The 24000-nt window shown below is 41.7% G+C and overlaps 1 protein-coding gene across 1 annotated transcript in view; it reads right to left on the bottom strand.

Annotated features, from left to right (window-relative positions):
• Positions 1-24000, bottom strand: part of INO80 (INO80 complex ATPase subunit) — a 135327-nt gene that overhangs the window by 54636 nt on the left and 56691 nt on the right. The window contains 2 exon segments of the mRNA XM_017895419.1: positions 7358-7498; positions 23685-23856. Of these exon segments, the coding sequence (XP_017750908.1) occupies positions 7358-7498; positions 23685-23856 (313 nt within the window).

Genomic DNA, 24000 nt, shown 5'->3' with positions numbered 1-24000 from the left:
CCTGCCCGGCTGGTTTTGTATTTATAGTAGCGAGGTATTCACTGTTCGCCAGGATAGGTCTCGAATTCCTGACCTCGTGATACCGCCCGTCTCGGCCTCCCAAGTGCTGTGGGCTTACGGTTGAGGCACCGCGCCCGGGCCCTTTTTTTTTTTTTTTGACTAGATCTTGCTCTTTGCCCTGGCTAGACGCAGTGGCCGGATCTCAGCTTCATGCAGCTCGGCCTCCCGGGTTTACGCGCCAATTCTCCTGCATCAGCGCCTCCCAAGTCGCTGGGACTACAGGCCACTCGCCCGGGCTAGGTTTTTGATTTTTAGTCGAGATGGGGTTTCACCGTGTTAGCCAGGTGTTTCAGATCTCCTGACTCGTGATCCGCCCGTCTCGCCTCCCAACTGCTGGGAATTACAGGCTTGAGCCACCGCGCCCGGCCGAAAGAGAAACTTTCTTTCAGGCGGTAAACTGGAGAAGGGGGAGTGGGGAGGGCAGGGGACTGACTAGGGAAGCAATTGCCAGAGAGTAGCAGATTCGTTTCCTGGCTTGGCCAAAGGCTATACACAAATTCTTATCTCAATGCAAGGTGTAACCAAACAATACTTAGCTGCTGCTCACTCAATGGAGTAGAGGGCTCCTGCCAATTCAAAAATACAGATTTTTTCCTTCTTTGGCTATCTGGGTTTATTCTTACTCTAATAGGCAGTATTCGGATACCTGTGAAGTCAACTGGTAAGGAACTTGTTGAAGATGACAAGGCTAGCTTTTGTTAAAATGTGGAGGCTGTGATTATCTGTCAAGCCCACGCTGACAAAAATGCTCAAAGCCCATTTCAGATTGAATATCCCTAATCTGAAAATCTAAAATCCAAAATGCTCCAAAATCTAAAACTTTGAGTGCCTACATGATGCACTAAGGAAATGCTCATTGGAGCATTTTGGGTTTGGGATTTTTGGATGAGATACTCAATCTGCATATGCAGAATTGCTCAGAAAAACCCTAGAGCTAGACTAAGACATGGGGAGAAACAAGGTATGAGAAGCAAGGGCCACAGCATAGGAGAAATCAGAACATAAAACACTGGCTGTATCTAGTTAGGTAGTTCTATTATTTCATGGAAGTTAGGCACCGAGGGAACTTGATCTTGCTATTAACTTTTCTATTTTCATGTTGATTAAGCTTTAGGGAAATGGCTGTCAAGTTTTGGTATGCATAAGGACCTCCTTTGAAGCGTATCAAAGTGTACATTTCAATACAGAAGAACTGAGGGAGGGGCCAATAGATCTATGTTTTTGACAAGCACCCCAGCATCCCAAGCTGAACCTTGAGAAATACTGCCTTGAGGCATATAAACAGCTGACATTGGGGCTGCAGGTGCCTCTGGAGGGTACCAACGTGACAGAAAGAGCATCATTTACCAATAACCAGAGAATACTCTGGCTTGCAGATGAAGCTGAACTGAGTTTGCTAGGGAGCAGTGCCATCTATAGTCCAGATGCAAAACTACAGAGGGTCACAGCAAACTGGGCCTGGAGTTCCAAAACCAGTTCACAACAAAAATAGTTTATCCAAACAGTACTAGAAACTCGTATCGCCTTTATCCTCTCCAGAAGGAACTTGTTTTCGGCGGGGCGTGGTGGCTCACACCTGTAATCCCAGCACTTTGGAAGGTCGAGGTGGCAGATCGCTTAAGGTCAGGAGTTCGAGACTAGCCTGGCCAACATGGCAAAACCCCATCTCTACAAAACTACAAAATTAGTCTGGCATGGTGGCGTGCACCTGTAATCCCAGATAGTTGGGAGGCTGAGGCACAAGAATGGCTTGAACCTAGGAGGCAGATGTTGTAATGAGCCAAGACTGTGCCACTGTACTCCAGCCTGGGTGACAGGGTGAGAGACTGTCTCAAAAAAAAAAAAAGGTAAAAAAAGGAGCTTCTTTTCTTGCTTCCAACTTATTCATTTTTCCCACGAATAAACGAGCACGGGCAAATAAATATGGACCAAATGAAAGCAAATAAATATGGGAATACAAAGCAGATGGATGAAAATTGGGTCTCTCTCCCTTCTATGACTTGACATGGCAGTATCCCAGCAGATCCTGGGTCAGAGCAGACATCTCCCCTGTAGGATGTGTGTTGTAGACCTGCAAAATTAATAGCAGCTATACCTCTATAAAAAGTTTAAAAAGTAATAGTCTACACTATAGAAATATGACCAGTTCTATGTATCTTGAACAGCATGCATACTCTTAGATGAGTAAAGCATATTTAGTCTTCTCTAGTAAGACTCATACCGCCGGACACAGTGGCTCACGCCTGTAATCCCAGCACTTTGGGAGGCCGAGGTGGGTGAATCACCTGAGGTCAGGAGTTCGAGACCGGCCTGGCCAACATGGTGAAACCCGACTCTACTAAAAATACAAAAATTAGCCGGGCATGGTAGTGCCTGCCTGTAATTGCAGCTACTCGGGAGGCTGAGGTGATAGAATCACTTGAATCCAACAGGTGGAGGCTGCAGCAGTGAGATGAGATTGCGCCACTGCACTCCAGCCTGCGTGACAGAGTGAGACTGTGTCTCGGGGAAAAAAAAAAAGACTCATACAGACCAATTTTATACTCACAGATAACCGTTTTGATTAAAAAAAAATTTTTTAGGCCGGGCGCGGTGGCTCAAGCCTGTAATCCCAGCACTTTGGGAAGCTGAGACAGGAGGATCACGAGGTCAGGAGATGGAGACCATCCTGGCTAATACGGTGAAAAGGGCCGGTTCGTCGTTACCTAAAAAATACAAAAAGACTTAGCCGCGGGCGATACGAGGCGGCGCGCCTGTAGTCCCAGCGACCTACTTTGGCGAGCCCTGAGACAGTAGCAATGGCGTGAACCCGGAGGCGCGAGCTTGCCAGGCTGAGCTGAGCATCCGCCACTGCCCACTCCAGCGGGCTGGGCCGGCAGAGCCCAAGACTCCGTCTCAAAGGGAAGAGATACAACAAAGTAAATAAAATAAAGTTAAATTAAAATTAAAAAATTTAAAAAAAAATTTAACAGAAAATTTGGTTTTAAAAGCAGAATCTTATCATTGGAGAATTATACATAAAGACTCTGTGCTCATATTCTTGAGATAAAAGCCAAAAGCCAGAATCTCAGCATGAAAGAAGAGACACACAAGAAGAATGGTTTTCTGCCTGGGATTCATTTCTAGGCACTCTTATAGTTTAAAACAAAACAACTTTTCTACTTATAAACTTTCATCTATTTTCAATTTACATTTTGATGATACCCTTCCAGGTCCAGGATTGAATGCTGAGAGGTTTACAAGATACTGTTCTTAGTGAAATATTTTTCCATGTTTTGACAGGCTTCTTTGGCCAGGAGCCCGGGATCAAGATATTAATATATGCAGAATCATACAATGTCATGTTGTAAGTATGTAAGCAATGTACTTATGAGGTCCAAATGAGGGCAAAAATGTACAATCTACTTAGAATAAATCCTGCTTTCTAAGTCAGCTGTATCCCAGACAGCCTCCCCCTATTCTGCTAACCCCAAGTGACCTTCTGATTTGATCAGAAGAAGGGGAGATGAAGCATGACGTACCATTCTTCCCTCCCCACAAAAAATGCATACTCCCTCTCATCCTACAGGAGCTAACCCCTTTCTTGCTTCATTAACTTCTGAAACTACAGTACCTTCAGGGGCTGCCTCCTTAAGCATTCAGCGCGTCCTTCCTGAGGACATGTATGTTCCTGCTCTAGGTGAAGGAAGCGTAACCGCTCCAAGCGCTGCAGTATTTTGGTAAGAATTCCTAGGGCCTTAATTTATTAACCCTGCAGAATTAATTCCTCAGCTACTGATAAAATAACTCCTATAATTCCTTCCATAGTGGCATAGTTCTTCCTGAACTGACCCTGAAGTTTTCATAGCATGTGTCAGAGAAATTAATTTGCCTAATTCAAGGCCAGGGTTGGCTTCAAAGGACATCAGTTTCTCTCCCCCCAATACAGATAGGTTAGAAGTCAATATAAGATAATTAGGGTATCTCATGACATTTTGCCTTATTCACTGATTTGAATCCCTAGGACTGATTTGAAAGGTAAAAGTTGTATATCTGTGTATGAAATATTCAGAGATACCTAAACTCTTCTTCCTGTCCTCCTAATCATGGTGTAATTACTCCCATTTTCAGGTTTAGCCATGTAAAGAAACTCTACAAACATGGGAGGGGCCAAGTGGGAAAGGAGCAGCCTTTCAGCCAAATGATAAAAGCTTTCTCCTGCTCCCTGCTTGCCAACACATGTTCACAGTAATTAAGAGTTTTCCTCAAGCTACATTTACTTATCTTGAGAGAAACAGCAGTAGCAGGCATGGTAGCTGGGATTTCTGGCTCCTCTAAAAACAATACTGAAGTAATACAGATGGGACATGCATGTGTGAGAGAGTGGGGCTGTTCTTGGGAGTGGTGGGCTATAGATATTTGGGGAGATCCAACTGGTAACAAATGAAGAACTTTCAGGTCAACAAATAAATACAATTACAGGCCAAGATAGTTCATCTTTATTGGCTCCTTACACACTGGGAACAGGCTGGGCACCGTGGCTCAGGCCTGTAATCCTAGCACTTTGGGAGGCTTAGGCAGGGGGATCACAAGAGATAAGGAGTTTGAGCTCAGCCTGGCCAACAAGGTGAAACCCTGTCTCTACTAAAAGTACGAAAATTAGCTGGGCGTGATGGCATGCGCCTGTAATTCCAGCTACCTGGGGGGCTGAGGCACGAGAATTGCTTGAACCTGGGAGGCGAAGGCTGCATTCAATCAAAATTGTGTCACTGCACTTCAGCCAGGGTGACAGAGCAAGGCTCCATCTCAAAAAACAAACAAAAAACCAACAACCAAAAAACAAAAAACAAAACACTAGGAACAGGAGAAGTTAAAAAAGACTTGATGTGCCTCTCTCAGAAATCTAAACTTCCTCTTATTAGGTCTCTTAGTATATACACCTATCATACTAAGAGAACAAGACCAACCACACAGCCATGAAAGACTGAAGACTGCCTTCTGTGGAAGCACTTGGCTTTAAATGCTTCCTAGAAAAAGTGCATTTCCCTGCATCAACTTAAGCTTCTAAGACCAAGAATACTTTGGAAGAACATGTTAGGTATGTACAAAATCCAAATACTTTCTGGATAACCAGTATAAACCAAACAAAGTTGATAGTGACAAGGGTTATTAAACTCATATAGCACAGGAGCAGCAGAGAGAAATCTAGGCAGGCAGGAGTCAACAGGATTCATGATCTTTCTAGGGGTCCCCTGGCAGATTCTGTCTTTTGATAAACTAAATAAAGAATGCAAGCTGATAAAAAATAATGGTAGAAAAATATTAACAAGGAAGATAGAAAAGGCTCCTTCTTCTTTGAATAGAACTGTGAAAACATGCCGGGCACGGTGGGTCACACCTGTGATCCCAGCACTTTGGGAGGTTGAGGCAGGCAGATCACTTGAACTCAGGAGTTCAAGAACAGCCTGGGTGACATGACAAAACCTCTTCTTTACAAAAGATTTAAAAAGTAGCCAGGAGTGGTGATGTGCACCTGTAGTCCCAGCTACTTGGGAGGCTGAGGTGGGAGGATCACTTGAGCCCAGGAGGCTGAGGTTGCAATGAGCTGAAATCATGCCACTGCACTCCAGGCTGGGTGACACAGTGTGACCCTGCCTCAAAAACATTAAAAAAAAAAAAAAAAAAAAAAGAAAAAACGTAAAAACAGTACACTTGTTAAGATGAGTGGATAAACAAAAGAAAAACATAGAAGGGTAAGAAATGTCAACCTCTTAGAGCTTCCTGGCTAACTGAAAGTTGCCTCTTGGAGCAAAAAGAAACGAACTGGGAAGACAGAAATTCATTCTTGGCTCTAACCACAGAACCTGGCCACAGTTGGATTATTTCCCTTCTTTGTAGATCTTTCATCTGGCTCTCATCAACAGGGATAAAAAAGAGGATGGAAGATGTAGGCAAAGTAAACAACCCCAGTGTGCCAATTAAAGCCTTTGCAGCAATGCTTGTCAGCAACGGTAAGGGTTCTCTATTTTGATAAACAGTGTATTAGGAAGGATGCAGACGGCCGGGCGCGGTGGCTCAAGCCTGTAATCCCAGCACTTTGGGAGGCCGAGACGGGCGGATCACGAGGTCAGGAGATCGAGACCATCCTGGCTAACACGGTGAAACCCCGTCTCTACTAAAACTACAAAAAAAACTAGCCGGGCGAGGTAGCGGCGCCTGTAGTCCCAGCTACTCGGGAGGCTGAGGCAGGAGAATGGCGTGAACCCGGGAGGCGGAGCTTGCAGTGAGCTGAGATCCGGCCACAGCACTCCAGCCCGGGTGACGAGCGAGACTCCGTCTCAAAAAAAAAAAAAAGGAAGGATGCAGATAACTGCTCAAAGTTGAAACCACAATATAAACTAACCCTAATCTGCAAATAACAGTGGACAAAAGGTGAATAGCAAAGAAGATACAACAGTCACTTTTCAGATGGAACAGACATGTGAATGATAGTCCAAGCGAGGCTGCTTCGGAAAGCAAGAAAACACAACACTGAGAAGGTTCTTGATGCTGGAGTGTTATGTTTCCTTTTGTTATTTGGAGACTGTGCTGAGGTGATATGACCGGATCAAATCTCCCCCCATCCTTACCAATCTGACCCCCTCCCATGAAAACCCTTAAAAACCTCAACACAGGTGACAAATGGCTCCCTCGCCCCGACCCTGCTGTTGGGTGATATATATTCTACCTGACAGATGGCTTATTCCCACCATAGTTTAGAGCCCCTGACTAAATAAAAAGAAGCTATCTACCATAAACTACTCTTAAATCAACAAATGAAGGTGAGTATAAGTGTTGTCTGGGGAAAGCCAGAACCACAAATGCCCACCTTTTAAAATACTAGAATTTATATGTTTCTTACAGTCCAAATAGTTTAAAACAATTCTGTTTAAGAAATAAATCCCTGACCGGGCGCGGTGGCTCAAGCCTGTAATCCCAGCACTTTGGGAGGCCGAGACGGGCGGATCACGAGGTCAGGAGATCGAGACCATCCTGGCTAACACAGTGAAACCCTGTCTCTACTAAAAAATACAAAATCTAGCTGGGCGAGGTGGCAGACGCCTGTAGTCCCAGCTACTCGGGAGGCTGAGGCAGGAGAATGGCGTAAACCCGGGAGGCGGAGCTTGCAGTGAGCTGAGATCTGGCCACTGCACTCCACCCTGGGCGACAGAGCGAGACTCTGTCTCAAAAAAAGAAAAAAAAAGAAATAAATCCCTTAAAAATTGGTTTATTTCTCCTATTACCATCTATTTAACCTCTTCCCTCCTGGAGCACTTACTCGTGGACTGGCCACACACAAAAAAGATGGCAGCTCAGTGAGCAGGCAGCGACGCAGAGAGGAGGTAGCTGATCTCCGCTGATGGACGACCTGGTCTGAGTAGCCACTCACTGCTTTACAGTGGCTGCTGAAAACAAGAGACTGCAAAATAAAAATGCAAATGAATGCCAATTATAATTATGTTTAATGTAAGCAAAATGAAAAAAAAGTCACCTATTAAACATCTAACTTTAAGAGCTTTCTTCCCTGAAATACTATTAATTCTAATAAACAACCACTAATTAGACCCAAGTATATAATACAGTTGAAGCCTATGTTAATTTCAAAATGTGGTTTTATTAATACACCTTAAACAACTGTCATTTATAAGTCTACCTTTTTCTGGAAGAGATTATTGTTAATCAAAAACAGGCACAGCAAAACTTCATTAGACAAAACTCTTGTATGGGAATGTCAGGGGAAGTTTGGTTCATCTGTTGTACTGTGGATGCAAACTCATGTCTTGTGTTGAAAACAATGATGACCAACACAATTTCCTTCTAAATTTTCTCTCTTTTTTTTTTTTTGAGACAGTCTTGCTCTGTCACTCAGGCTGGAACACAGTGGCATGATCTCAGCTCACTGCAACCTCCACCTCCCAGGTTCAAGCTATTCTCAAGCCTCAGCCTCCCAAGTAGCTGGGACTACAGGCATTCATCACCACACCTGGCAAATTTTTGCATTTTTGGTATAGACGGGGTTTCACCATGTTGGCCAGGCTGGTCTTGAACCCCTGATCTCAGGTGATCCGCCCGCCTCGGCCTCCCAAAGTGCTGGGATTATAGGCATGAGCCACTGCATCTGGCAATTTCCTTCTAAATTTTTCTTTAAGGCAGTTTAGCATCATTTGGTTTCTTATTAATTTATTCAGAGTAATCAATACAAGTGGTCAATAACAGGAAATCATATCTCTTTAGTGCCTCTGACAACCATTTAAAATATATTTATTGTTAACTTATGTTGCTCTATCAAAAATGTATTTTAGGCCAGGATCCCCTTTAGGTGGATCACCTGAGGTCAGGGGTTTGAGACTAGCCTGGCCAACATGGTGAAACCCTGTCTCTACTAAAAATACAGAAATTAGCCAGCGTGGTGGCAGATGCCTGTAATCCCAGCTACTCAGGAGGGTGAGGCAGGAGAACTGTTTGAACCCAGGAGCCGGAGGCTGCAGTAAGCCGAGATCATGCCATTGCACTCCAGCTGGGTGAAAGAATGAAATCCCGTCTCAAAAAAAAAAAAAGGATTTTAACAGACTTCATAACTCATGTTAAAGCGTCAGGTTACAGCTAGTCATATGAAAGATTTTATGTATGAAATGTTCACATACAAATAAGTCCTCAGTGGGACATGGTGTTCTATATCAGAGATGTAGAAGTTCCTTCTTTAGTACGTTATACGTTTTATCTTTGGATCTGCATTCTTATTTGTTTTACTGATATCTCAGTAAGGCAGGTTGATGACCAAAATAACCATGTAGATGAAGATAACATACAAGGCAGTCTAATTTATACACTGTTATAAGGTCAAGAATACAAATTGCAAGATCAGAACAGCAAACTGGATCCTCCGTAAAAGAATAGTTATAATACCAGTACCAAATCACTCTGAGGACAATATGTTCAGCTCATATCCTGGTCTTCCACTTATACAGCTTTATTTTCCACAGGGCTTAAATCTCTGTAAGGAAATGGGTTCTTAAGGCTCACAGTTTGAAAGGAGTGATCTCAAGTTGTCTAGGACGACATATGCATTGTTACCTGTTTCCATGAACCAATCAGCATCTTCTAAATAACTGTCACAAACAATTTGAAGACTATAGCTATTTTCCAGGATAGCTTGGCTGTCTTTAGGTGGTTTCTAACTACTGACTACAGAAGTGTTTACAACATTTGATATACTGCTAGGCCCATGTAGCTATGATATGTTTGGCCTTTTCTCTAAATGTTGAGGTCCCTGTCATTACCCAAAGAAGAATTTTAACCTTCTGACAGTCTTTCAATAACATCTATGTTCCCATCTTGATTTTGGGTAGCATCTCCATTGAAGTTCATTATCTCTCTACATGGTTATGCCCATTATCACCTGAATGTCTAACATGAGGATCATTACAAAGATTAGTAGGCTAGGTGTCAGACTGTTCTTCTAATATTGAATGACTAGGAGGAAAAAGGTAAAAAGATGTAGCCATGTTTTTTGTTTGTTTCCTGAAAGTGACATCAGCAATAGCCCATCTTGCTCCCTCACTAGGTTGGAGAGATGACAAGTCTAGCAACTTCTGCTCATCATGGCCAGCTAAGTAGTAGTCCAGGGCTGCCAGTTGGGACATCCACTGTCAATCAGACCACTCCTGGGCAGAAGGCTGAAGTAGCAGCAGTAGCTGACCTAAAGACTTCTGAATTCTTACTAACTTCTACAGACCAGCAACTAAATAATGTCTCTGTCAGGGATCACACGAATTCATCTTCATTTTGAGTACTCTAAGATGGCAAAATTCAACAGAAACCTGTTTCTTACTTTGTTCCAGTAATATAAAGGTAGAAAATAAAAGAATGAACATTTCCTCCAATTATCTTCTCTTCAGCACTGTAGTTATTAGTAAGAAAAGAATACAACTCACCACAGGGAGTTCTTTTAACAAAGCACATTATTTGTTATTACCTTTCTGGAAAAAGTCTGACTAGCAACATTCTATTCCCAAGGGTGGTCATTCCCAAATTAGAACACATTCATTTACTTTTATTTTTGGGACAGAGTCTCTCTCTGTCAACCAGGCTGGAATGCAGTGGCACGATCTTGGCTCACTGCAACCTCCACCTTCCCAGGTTCAAGCGATCTCCTACCTCAGCCTCCTGAGTAGCTGGGCCTACAGGTGTGCGCCACCACGCCTTTAATTTTTGTATTCTTAGTAGCGATGGGGTTTCGCCATATTGGCCAGGCTGGTCTCAAACTCCTGGCCACAAGTGATCCCCTCTCCTCAGCCTCCCAAAGTGCTGGGATTATAGGCATGAGCCACCATGCCCGGCCAAATTTCACTTATTCTATTTCATTTTTTTTGGAGACTGAGTCTCGCTCTGTAGCCCACGATGGAGTGCGGTGGCGTGATCTCGTCTCCTGCAACCTCCGCCTCCATGGTTCAAGTAATTCTCCTGCCTCAGCCTCCTGAGTCGCTGGGATTACAGGTGTGTGCCACCACGCCTGGCTAATTTTTGTATTTTTAGTAGAGATGGGGTTTCACCATGTTGGCCAGGATGGTCTCAAACTCCTGACCTCATGATCTGTCCACCTTGGCCTCTCAAAGTGCTGGAATTACAGGCGTGAGCCACTGCGCCCAGCTCATTCTCTTATTTTTTATGAGCTGGGTTAAAATAGTATTCTCATTGAAGTTGCTACGTCAAGGTGATGTATAGCTTTCTGATTCCAGGTTTTAAAAAATAATAACTATGTTCAAAATGCTCAACATACAGCCTCAGCTTTAGAGAAACCCTGACTACCCCTAGAATGTTTTACCCAATATATACTTTTCTAGATTCTTTTCTCTTAACATTAGTTCCATCAAATCTGGTTTAGTATATGTGAACCTTGGTACCACCACACTATCCAATTTCCCTTCATGTAGCAACATGAACTGCTAGACATTGCTAGATAATGAAAAATGTATGCCTGACATGGAAGAATACAAAGAATACCTTAAGCAATATTGTGGATAGAAAAGAAAGTTTGTTCATTACTTCTTTAACTTAGCCATGAAAGAAAGAAGAAAAGACATAGAGAAGGGAAGAGGGAGAAAGAAAGAAGGAAAGGAGGGGAAGGAAAAGAGAGAGGGAAGGAGGGAGGGAAGTAGAGAGGGAGGGGAGGAAGGAGAAGGAAGGAAGGGGAAGGAAGGACGGAAGAAGGGAGGGAGGGAGGGAGGGAGGGAAAATGCCATACTATGGGGAATCTGACTTGGTTTTCACGTTGACCACGTTTGCTATTCTTTTGTCCCTTTCTGATGCTCTTGAATGTCTCATTACCCTGGAAGCACTGGCAGCTGTGTGCGTCTTGCCGCCAAGACTATAATATGCACACAGTAGTGAAGTTAGGCTTTTCTAAAGACTCTTTCCGCACCATACAAAAGTCTCAAGTGAAAATAAGTAGGCCAGGATGACAGGCACCACAGCTGCATACTCCTTGCCACAGCACAGCACAGAAAACACATAGATGTTTTTCCCTCAGACCTAGACTTACTCATTTAATCAAAGGCCATGCTTTGTGCTACATGTCTTGTTTAAAATTAAAATGCTTATGTTAAAATTTAGGTCTCCATTACTCAAAATTAGCTTTCTACGTCTTTTCTTAAAGAACATGTCAAATTTAGATACAGAGGAAAAAGTTCCACTTTAAATGAAATAGTACAGTGTCGATAAATCAGCTCTTAGATTACACTGATTCTACTTTCATGGATATTTTAAGCATCCAAACAAAAAGGGGGAAAATTAATGCAGACAAACACAATAGTTTCCCAGAGTTTTCCATAAGGGGAATTTGCAGCACTTACGATCTTAGGAAATGATGACAGATACAGATACTATAGCTGAAAATTAACATTTAGTGGAAGAGTTTTTGAAAACTTCCTGTTTGGGTGAATCTTCATCAATAGCCTGTCAAAAAAAACTCTAAGGATTTAATACAGAATAGTGTTTAAAACTTCAACACATGCCACTCTTTTCAAAACAACTCTATATTTAGAACCTTTGTGTATTTTAAATTGCAAAATCTGAAATGTCCCCAATTTTTATAAGTCGCTTGACTCACTAGAGCTGTAGAGTATATAAAACGTTCAACCAGGCGTGGTGGCTCATGCCTGTAATCCCAGCACTCGGGCGGCCGAGGAGGGCGGATCACGAGGTCAGGAGCTGAGACCAGCCTGGCCAACATAATGAAACTCCGTCTCTACTAAAAATACAAAAATTAGCCAGGTGTGGTGGCATGTGTCTATAGTTCCAGTTACTCAGGAGGCTGAGGTGGAAGAGTCGCTTGAACCCGGGAGGCGGAGGTTGCAGTGAGCTGAGATCATGCCATTGCACTCCAGCCTGGGTGACAGAGACGCTGTCTCAAAAAAAAAAAAAAAAAAAAAAAAAAAAAAAAAAAAAAAAAACGTTCAACACATACTATGCATAAGTAGACCATTACCATGACAACAGTTTCAATGAGACAGACAGGAGACAGAATCAATACTGGTACTGTACTCTGTGTCTGCCAACCATCATTTTTAATTTTTAACATGACATTTAATTGGAATAGACTCAAATCGTCTGCTCCCAAGAAAGATAATCTAACATGGGTATATTATGACTAGCCTCTCTTTTTTGTCTTTATTCTTCTAAGCAAAGTAAGATTTTCTTTCTAACCTCTGCTGCCTGGAATCAGATTTTTTTTTTTTTTTTTTTTTGAGACATGATCTCATTACCCAGGCTGGGGTGCAGTAGTGTGATCATAGCTCACTGTAATCTCAAATTCCTGGACTCAAGTGATCCTCCCACCTCAGCCTCTTTGAGTAGAGAGAGTGAGACACTGTCTCAAAACAAACAAACAAACAAAATCACACTCTTTATCTACTGCAAAACAGTGTAAGAAAATAACTCTGGCCAGAGGTACCACAGTGCAGGGAAGGTGTGTGAAAGTTTTGACCCAAATCTATTCCTTCTTGAAATTTTTAACAGCAAAGCAGGGTAGAACACAAGAAAATTAAGTAGAATACAGGGAGCCATGCTAGTTTTTGTTCTACAAACATAAGAGAAGGAAGTATCTGAAAAGCATTCACATCAATTAAGAGATTTTTTTAAAAACCCAAAACTTTACCCAAAACATCCCTAATTATCAACTGATCTGTGTCCGTAGCCTAGTTCTTAGTTTCTTGATATTTATGTATCATCCTGAAGCTAATAATACAAAAATGGTGGCCGGGCGCGGTGGCTCAAGCCTGTAATCCCAGCACTTTGGGAGGCCGAGACGGGTGGATCGCGAGGTCAGGAGATCGAGACCATCCTGGCTAACACGGCGAAACCCCGTCTCTACTAAAAAAACAAAAAAACAAAAAAACAAAAATGGTACTTCTTTGGATTCTGTAACAAAAAAATTCATATTTTGTCTTCACCGTAGGGTGGGTGAGAGCAAGGGTTTTAGAGGCACATTATGGGGTTGGGGGAGGTGGGGAGAGGAGAGTTTCTCGCTGTTTGGATTCATTCCTTTCCCTGGGGAGTAAGAGAAGAAGGGGAGGACTGGGATAGACTGCTGAATATGGCTCAGGTAGTATGTGACCTCACACAGCTTAGTAAGACCAATATGACAACATGTAGCTAAGTGAACACTCATCTGTCTCCACAGAGAAGAAAAACAAAGCCTTTACCTTGATCTGATGACAGGAAGCTGTATTTAGGAGACAGGCTACAGGAACAGTATCTCTCTTTATAAAACAAATAAAGGCATAGAAGTAAATAGAATGAAAAATTGTCTGCCTTAAGAGACAAAGCTGAAAATGGGGAAATTAATTCAAAACTAGCTCCAAAAGAGCTTTAGTCTAAAATATTATTTGAATTTCATAAGAGAAAGAATGATGAGACCCCTTCCAACTTTTACATTTCCCCATGTCTCTTCTCAGGTCTGTTGGGTGAAGAATAACCCCAAACTTTTTAAGACTGATCTGGAACATGGAATTTGGGCTCAACTTGAATATTCTTCCATTAAAACCTTGAAACATAATTTGTCTTCATTGGAGAACGGCTTCTCTTCTGCATTATGTTTCCAAATAATTAAAGTTACACAATCAGAACTAATGTGGCAAATTAAATGAAAATATAGAGTTTGCAACGAAAAGAAAAAAACATGCTCACAAGGAGTTAAGAGTTTATGAGTAAAGAATCCCTGCTGAAAATGAAACCTCGTTATTATACTATAGTTACTATTTTCCCAGCTAACATTTGCTGTGAAGAAACAACACGGGTAACAGAGCACAAGGAGAGAGTCCAAAATCCTTTCTAGTTGAAAAACTGGTTGAGAACTAGTACTACAGTTGGAACCCATCTACAGTCTAAGCCAGAATCGCAGAACAGGAAATCCATAACAAATTTCATAATGAAATATCTGATATAATGGGATTAGCCTGGAAATAAGGGGCTGTGGTAGTTTTATATGGCCACAAATTCCTTGGCCAGGTGCGATGGCTCACACCTAATCCCAGCACTCTGGGAGGCTGAGGCAGGGGAATCCCTTGAGACCAAAATCCAAAAATTAGTTGGGTGTGGTGGCATGTGCCTGTAGTCCCAGCTACTTGAGAGGCTGAGGTGGGAGGATTGCTCGAGCCCTGAAGGTGGAGATTGTAGTGAGCCATGACTATACCACCACGCTCTTTCCTGGGTGACAAAGCAAGACTACATCTCTTTTAAAAAAAAAAAAAAAAAAAAAAAAAAGGCCAGGCATGGTGGCTCACGCCCGTAATCTCAACACTTTGAGAGGCCGAGGCAGGTGGATCACGAGGTCAGAAGCTAGGACCATCCTGATTAACATGATGAAACCCCGTCTCTACTAAAAATACAAAAAATAAGATGGGCATGGTGGTGGGCACTTGTAGTCCTAGCTACTCAGGAGGCTGAGGTGGGAGAATGGCATGAACCCGGGAGGCGGAGGTTGCAGCGAGCTGAGATCGCACCACGGTGCAATCCAGCCTGGCAACAGAGTGCAACTCTCTCTCTCAAAAAAAAAAGAGAACCACCTAGCTAAGCAGCTCCAAAGTTCCCAGCCAACGGAAACAGTGTGCGATATCAAGTGTTTATTGTTTTAATCTCTAGGTTTTAAGATAATATGTTATATAAGTACTACTACAGGGACTAAAATCCATAGTTGAGCTCATTAGCAACCTCTATTGCAAGTTTCTATAGATTCACTTCTCTCTGGTGTTCCCTACTACCCAAGGAATGTCACCTCTAGTTCTCAGATCAAATGCAGGGCAAAAATAACTAAGTGCAATAAGATCAATGAATGATCAGATTACCTATCCTGCCCACTTTCCCTAAACCCCTAGGAGAAGTTAGTGCTCTTCACAAAATTCTATTTAAAATATTAAGAGTAAAATTGTACTTGTAATTTTAGGCTAGAAGACATTCCCTCAGATTAATACATACCATGTTCCAAAGATTAGTACCAATGCACCAATATTGGTATTAATATTAATATTGGTTCATTAACATAATGTGCCATTATTCACTAGGTCATTCAGCAAACACTTATTTAACCTTAAAAGTGCCCAAAATAAACAGACCACAAAGGCAAGACGAATTATATAAAATGTCCAAACATTTAAATTGATTTTAACCAGGCATGGTGGCTCATGACTGTAATCCCAGAACTTTGGAAGGCTGAGGCAGGCAGGTTACTTTAGGTCAGGAGTTTGAGATCAGTCTAGCCCACATGGCAAAACCCCACCTCTCTACTAAAAATACAAAAATTAGCCAGGTGTGGTGGCAGGAGCCTGTAATCCCAGCTACTTGGGAGGCTGAGGCAAGAGAATCGCTCAAACCTGGGAGGTGGAGGTTGCAGTGAGCCGAGGTCACTCTGCTGCACTCCAGCCTGGGTGACAGAGCAAGACTGTCTCAACAACAACAACAACAACAAAAAATAAAAATAGATTGATTTCTCCCTTGAAGAAAAAAGAAAAAAAAAAGAGAGAAGAAAAAAATGAAAAAAAAGAAAAAAGAACAAAAAAGAGAGAAAGAGAACCACTTAATAAGACTTTTTTTTTTTTTTTTTTTTAATGTTAAGCTTAAGGCCGGGAACGGTAGCTCAAGCCTATAATGCCAGCACTCTGGGAAGCTCAGGCGGGCGAAACTGCCTGAGGTCAGGAGTTTGAGACCAGCCTGGCTAACATGGTGAAACCCCATCTCTACTAAAAATACAAAAATTAGCTGGGCGTGGTGGCACATGTCTGTAGTCTCAACTACTTGGGAGGCTGAGGCAGGAGAATAGTTTGAACCCAGGAGGCAGAGGTTGCAGTGAGCCAATATTGTGCTACTGCACTCCAGCCTGGGCAACGGAGCAAGACTCCATCTCAAAAAATAAAATAAAATAAAATAAAATAAAATAAAATAAAATAAAATAAAATAATGTTAAGCTTAGTGTTAGTTGTTCTGGACATTGTAAAACACTCTTTGTGGCAGAGAAGTATCTTTCTGTTAATCATACAGCCTGCCAGTATTCACAAGTTTTTCATCCTATTAAAAAGTATAGTTGGGCCGGGTGCAGTGGCTCAAGCCTATAATCCCAGTACTTTGCAAGGCCGAGGCGAGAGGATCACTCGAGACCAGGAGTTAGAGACCAGCCCGGCCCACGGTGAAACCCCACTTCTACTAAAAATACAAAAAATAGCCCGGAGTGGTGGCGCACACCTGTAGTCCCAGCTACTCAGGAGGCCGAGGCAGGAGAATCACTTGAACCTGGGAGGCAGAGGATGCAGTAAGCCAAGGTTATGCCACTGTACTCTAGCCTGGGTGACAGAGTAAGACTCCGTGTCAAAAAAAAAGTATAGTTAACCTACTTATGCACCCCCACAAAACGTCTCTGTTGCACGTTCAATTGCCCTCTTTACTGTCTTCCTCTTCCCTTTTTTTTTTTGCGATAGAGTCTTGCTTTGTCGCCCAGGCTGGAATGCAGTGGCATGATCTCAGCTCACCGCAAACTTTGTCTCCCATTTTCAAGTGATTCTCCTGCCTCAGCCTCTCTAGTAGCTGGGATTACAGGTACAGGCCACTACGCCTGGCTAGTTTTTTTTATATTTAGTACAGAGGGTTTTGCCATGTTTGCCAGGCTGGTCTCCAACTCCTGGAACTCAGGTGATTTGCCCACCTCGGCCTCTCAAAGTGCTAGGATTATAGGCGTGAGCTACTGCACCCGACCTCTTCTTCCCTTGTCATTGTGAAATCTGCAAGGCTCTTTTCTCTTAAAAAAAAAAAAGTCAACTTTCACTTAAACCAAACTCCCCTCCTGAAATACCTTACCTTTTCTTTTCAACTGTCACACTTCAATACTCATTTTCTACCCCTCCTAACCAGGATCTTTCTCCCTATAAATCTTTACAACTGGGGTTCTGCCTTCTCTTTTCTATCTGTACTCACAATCAAAGAGTTCTTAATCTCACGCTTTCATTTTTGCTTTAAACTTGATATGGAACTTAAGATTCCCTCTGGATCCTCTCTTGAACTCTGGCTTTTCGAAGCAATTTTTCCATCTCCAATGCCCATCCATATCCAAACCGATCAAAGTCCCTTGATCCCTTTTCTATAATCTTTCTGTTACATCCATTGCTATCAGGTCTTTAGTACCTGACACTTCAAACTTTTGCTTAAGATCTTCCTTAACATGGATTGCTGCCTCCATTCTTCCTGATATCACACTCTGAGGTTAATTTTCATAAAATACAAATAACAAAGATCCCCAACTGGATTGATATAATGACACTGGTGATTTAGCAGCCTTACTTGAACCCGCTATCAGAATACTCCTTCTCATGGCTTCACAGTGGCTAACAACACTTTGACCCAGGGATACAACTTTTAGTATCTGTTGAAGAAAGTAAGACAAATAGGGCTGGGACAACAGGCTTATTATCTAAACCCACATAGGCTGGCATTCAAAGACTTTCCAAACTTACCCTTCTAGACTGTTGTGTCATTACTGTCCTTTATTTTGGCTCAAATCCTTACCTTGGAATTATGTTCCTCCTATCCAAATCTCTACCACTCAAAATCCAACTTTTTCAAAATTAGAGACACGGTCTCACTATGTTGTCCAGGCTGGTCTTGCCTCCTGGCTCCAAGCAATCCTCCCACTTCAGCCTCCTAAAGTACTGGGATTAAAGGCAGGAGACACCACACCCAGCCTACATGCAACTTAACAATACTATTTCTATGAAGTAATCTCCCATTCTGAACTCTACCATTAATTATCTACCATTAATCAGGCAGTTAACTGTGTAGTATTTAAAGTCTTATCTTGAACCACATTAAGTGTGTGTGTGTTTTTTAAAGCATGAGTGTATATTTTCAATATGTGCATGAGTGACTCTTCCAAATACAGCACAGGGATAATGATTGTTAACACACTTTGCCTACTGTGGTATGCAATAATATGCTTGTAAACAACATTAATTACATATGTTTCTCCTTGCTGGACTGGACTAACACTGGGAAGAGGCTGTTCTGAAGGTAGCCTAGAGCAGTGAAAAAAGAAGCACCAGACAATTCCCAAAGATCACATTCTACACTGGATATTCATTCAATCAATAAGCACTTACAATACACAAATCAATGCCCCCCATGGACCTTTGAGGTCAAATAATTTAAAATAGTTTGAAAAACAATGTACAGCATGTAAAACACAGGAATATCTTCTATAGTAAACACTGAGTCTCCCCTCTACCACCATTCCCTATTCAAATAAAATGTTCACATCAGTGGTTTCCAAAGTAGGCACACGCAAACTTCACAATGTAAATATTAATATGTTAGTACATGTATACAATTTAAAACAAAATAGCATACAGACATTGGAGAAATAGATTAAGAATGTTGTTATTACAGGGGTACATAATCAAAACATTTGGGGACTTCTGACCTATACTACCTAGACTGCTAAAAAGAGGTGAGATTAAAGATTTAGCTGAGCACATGGGCTCACAACTGTAATCCCAGCACTTTGGGAGGCCAAGATGGAAGAACTGCTTAAGCCTAGGAGTTCAAGACCAGTCTGGACACAACATAGTGAGACCCTGCTGCTACCAAAAAAAAGGAAAGAGAATATGATAAAATAAGATTTATATGCCAATTCTAAAATTTACATGAATACACAAAGGGCTAAGAACAGCCAAAGCAATATAGAAGAAACGCAAAGTCAGAGGACCTGTGCACCAGTTATCAAGACTTACTGTGAAGCTGTACTTACTAAGATAGAGTAGCACTGGTTCAAGGATAGTCAAATGGGTTCATGGAAGAAAACAGAGTTCAGAAACTGGCCAACACATATATGGACACCTACTTGACAAGTGATGCTACAGTCCAGTAAGAATGGTCTTTTCAATAGATGGGATATGGAGAGAAACAGAATTATCTTCACGAATTTGTTGGAGGCAAAGAATTCTTCAGCAGGACACAAAAATTATTAACTATTCGTCAGAAGACAACATCGAGGCTAGGTGCACTAGGTCACGCTTAAGTTCCAGCACTTTGGGAGGCTGAGGCCTGAGAATTGTTTGAGGCCAGAGTTCAAGGCCAGCCTGAACAACACAGTAAACCTAACCCTAACCTAACTCTAATCCTGAGCTACGACCGCATCGGTGTACTCCAGCCTGGGAAATAGAACAAGCCAGATCCTGTTTCAAAAAAAACGGTGGGCAGGGGAGGGTACCACTAAAAATGAGAAAGTTACAGAGTAGAAGATATTTATAATATACAAAGAACTACAAATCATAAGAAAAATACAGTCAGCCCAATAGAAAAATAAGCAAGAGTGTTGAACAAACATTTCATAAAGGCAATTATCCAAATGGCCAATAAACACCAGAAAAGGTATTCAATATCATTTTTACAAAAGAAATTTAACTAAAGACACAATAAGACACTACTACCCAACAAAGTTTAAATGAAGAGACAGACAATACCACATTCTTGCAAAGACGTAGAGCACCTCACTCTGTCGCCCTCAGAGGCCCAGAGTGCAGTGGTGAGATCACTGTTTATTTTAGCCTCAACCTCCTTGGCTCAGGCGAACCTCCCACCTCAGCCTCCCAATCCTCCCACCTCAGCCTCCCAAGTAGGTGGAACTCCAGGTACATGGCATCAGGCTTGGTTAATTTTTGTATTCTTTTGGTAGAGACGGGGTTTTGTCATGTTGGCCTGGCTGGTCTCTAACTCCTGGGCTCAAGCGATCATCCCGCCTCAGCCTCCCAAAGTGCTGGAATTACGGAATTACAGGCATGAGCCACCATGCCTAGCCTCTACATCTGGAGCTTCTTGTTTTTTTTTTTTTTTTTTTTTTTTTTTGAGACGGAGTTTTGCTCCTGTTCCGCAGGCTGGAGTGCAATGGCACGATCTTGACTCATTGCAACCTCCACCTCCCGAGTTCAAGCGATTCTCCTGCCTCAGCCTCCCTAGTAGCTGGGATTACAGGCACCCACCACCATGCCCGGCTAATTTTTGTATTTTTTTTTAGTAGAGATGGGGTTTCACTATGTTGGCCGGGCTGGTCTTGAACTGCTGACTCAGGTGATCCACCCGCCTCGGCCTCCCAAAGTACTGGGATTAACAGGCATGAGCCACCGCACCCAGCTGGCTTCTGGTTCTATATTCAGAACCTAGGCTAACCTTTAAGAGTGGATAATATCTAATGATCATTTTGCTTGGCTGAAAACAAAGATTTCCTTTTTGAGTTTTTTTTTTTTTTGGAGACAGGGTCCCGCTCTGTCACCGAGGCTGGAGTACAGTGGTGTAATCAGGGTTCACTGCAGCCTTAACATCCTGGGTTCAAGGGATTCTCCTGTCTCAGACTACTGAGTAGCTGGGACTACAGGCACCCACCACGCTTTCAATTTTTTTTTTTTTTTTTTTTTTGAGACAGACTCTTGCTCTGTCGCCCAGGCTGGAGTGCAGCTGCATGATCTCGGCTCACTGCAACCTCTGCCTCCGTGTTCAAGAGATTCTCCTGCTTCAGGCTCCTGAGTAGCTGAGATTACAGGCATGTGCCATCACACCCAGTTAATTTTTTTTGTATTTTATTTTATTTTTTTTTTTGAGAAGGAGTCTCGCTCTGTCACCCAGTCTGGAGTGCAGTGGCGTGATCTCTGCTCATTGTAACCTCAGCCTCCCACGTTTAAGCAATTCTCGTGCCTCAGCCTCCCAAGTAGCTGGGATTACAGGCGCGTGCCACCATACCCAGCTAATTTTTGTATTTTAGTAGATGTGGGGTTTCACTACTTTGGCCAGGCTGATCTTGAACTCCTGACCTCAAGGGATTCACCTGCCTCAGCCTCAAAAAGTGCTGGGATTACAGGTGTGAGCCACTACGCCCGGCTGACAGTCTTATCATTAATTATGAGAACAATAAGCTCTAGCAAAATACACTACTTGGTTGGTATTTCAATATACATACATATGTTAGAGATAAGGATAATGAGATTGAAAGCAGAACAGTGTCTCCACACATATATGATAAGCTTTCAGTTCCCCGTGGCCCATTAGCTCATTAATTCAGTGTATACTCTAAACCACTACAAGAGCAAATGTCTATCCACAACATGGGATAAAATTAAAATAAGTAATATAAGTGAATCTTTCAACTGGGTAAACATATTTTATGACCAGTTTCCCATAAAGCATACTACCCACATCTGCCTTTCTCAGGCAATTCTAACTGATATAAGGACCTCACTAAGCAGACGCTCTGGAATATACTATAGTATTTTCAGAAAACAAGGAATACAAATGAATGATGCATATCTCTAGTGTTAAGAAAAATGCAGGTGTCTACAAAATAGGGAACAACAATCTCTTGGAAGAATGGTGCTTTCTGTATAAAAAGCAGAATTGATACAAACGTATTACAGTAGTAACATATATTACCAAATTTAGGGGTTGAGAGAAGGAATTAATCTTTTACAGAAGGTTAAGCAACTCCTCAGACATACCAGTGTTCCCAGTAGACGTACTAGGAATATTTCACCAGCAGGAAATCACCCTGCCACCACTGACTGCATTATTCCAAACAGGCTGGAATCCAGTTACATTAATTTGCATTACTGACTCCCTCTCCAAAGTCCAAAAATTACATGGAGCAATGCTTAAGAAAACAACTGGGAAAATAGAAGAGAAGGAAATCATGTGAGCTTTTCAGTGTACAGGGCACAAATACTGGATGACCTCGCCAAAGAATGTCCTTCATTCCACAACAGTAACTGTGAAACTACCCCATAACATTTTCTATAGAATACAAAGAAAATGACCTAGTTTCTAAACTTCAATCTAGCTGAAGGACTTTAACAAAAGAACTGTCACTCCTCTTCTCAAAACTCTTTAGTATTACTCATTTCACTCAGAATAAATTCCAAACCCTCGGCAATTCTTACGAGGTTGCATATGATCTGGACCTACATCTATAACTTCAGTTCCTGTCACCTTATTTCACCTTCTTTGTCACCTACTATTCTGTAAGGGCCAAGAATTGTATGAAACTGTACACATCATCATTACTTTTCATGGAAATACAATTTAAGATTACAATGAGATGCCACTACATAATTAATATTTAAATATAATACTCAAAATAATTAAATACTTAAAATAATTATAACTGTAAGGAATGATTATTCATAAGGAGTCACACAACACAACACAACAAAACAAAACAAAACAAAACAGATTGCCATTCCCAGGTGTAGTGGAATGCTGAATAACATACCGTAGGTGCAAATGTAAATTTATAAAACCATTTTGGAAAAACGTTTGGCAAAAGCTACTAAACCTAAACAGAGTTATACTTGACAGTATAGCAATTCCATTCCTGGATGTAAACACCAAAGAAAGTAATGTTTGCATTCATCAAATAACATGTACACAAATGTGCATAAGGGTTTCATTCGTAATAGCCTAGAACTGGAAACAACCAAAATATCTACCACAGTAGAACAGACTAATAAACTGTGGTCCATTCAGACAATGTAATACTTCATAGCCATAAAAAAATTATGCTATACACGACATGGACAAAACTCATAAATAATACTGAGTGAAAAATCCCAGTTACAAAAATGTACATACAAATAATTCCATTTATATAAAGTTCCAAAACAGGCAAAAATAATCTATGGCGACAGAAGTAGAATGGCAATTACCTTTAATTGTTGGTTTGTCTTTTCTAAACTAGAGGTGTTAAATGGAAAGGAGCATGAGGGAGTTGGAAGTGTTCTATATACTGACCTAGGTGGTTATTACACAAGAGTACGTATACACATACATAAATTCACAGAGCTGTACACTTAAGATCTGTGTACTCCACAGTAATGTAAAAAATAAACATTTTGAAAATATAAATACACTCAAAAATATATATACAAAGTGTAAATTAAGTTAGAACTCAATACGCTGCACCACCCACTCCTCTGGGAACTTTTTGGTTCTGTCAGGCCTTCATTTACTTTATTATTATTTTTACTGATTCAAGGAAAAGGAAAGAAGATACTAAGGAGGTAATTTATGCTCAAATAATTGCTTACCTTTAACAAAGGGCAGCTGCAAAGGTTTGGAAAGGAGAGTGGAAAATTAACCCCAAGAAGGAAATCCTTGTTTCTCAGGTATCTCTGGTGGCTCTCCCCTTCTGGCTCTCCCCAGGAGCGTAGCTGATAGAGCCTGTAGGAGGCTTTCAGAGACAGGAAAAGAGCTAACCATCTGAAACAAACCACAGCAGACATGCTTATTCAGTGCTCCATGGAGGTTTGAGGGTCATTCATAGCAGCAAGGAATGATCCAAGGATTCTCTCTCATTAACATAACCCTTTTGTAAATCTTTATCATTTTAGAAACAGTTCTTTC

Source organism: Rhinopithecus bieti, unplaced genomic scaffold (genome assembly GCF_001698545.2).
Source record: "Rhinopithecus bieti isolate Rb0 unplaced genomic scaffold, ASM169854v2 scaffold_26426, whole genome shotgun sequence".
In the NCBI taxonomy this organism is placed as follows: Eukaryota; Metazoa; Chordata; class Mammalia; order Primates; family Cercopithecidae; genus Rhinopithecus; species Rhinopithecus bieti.
Note: the sequence above shows the minus strand (reverse complement) of the source record. Positions and strands in the feature narration are given on the sequence as shown.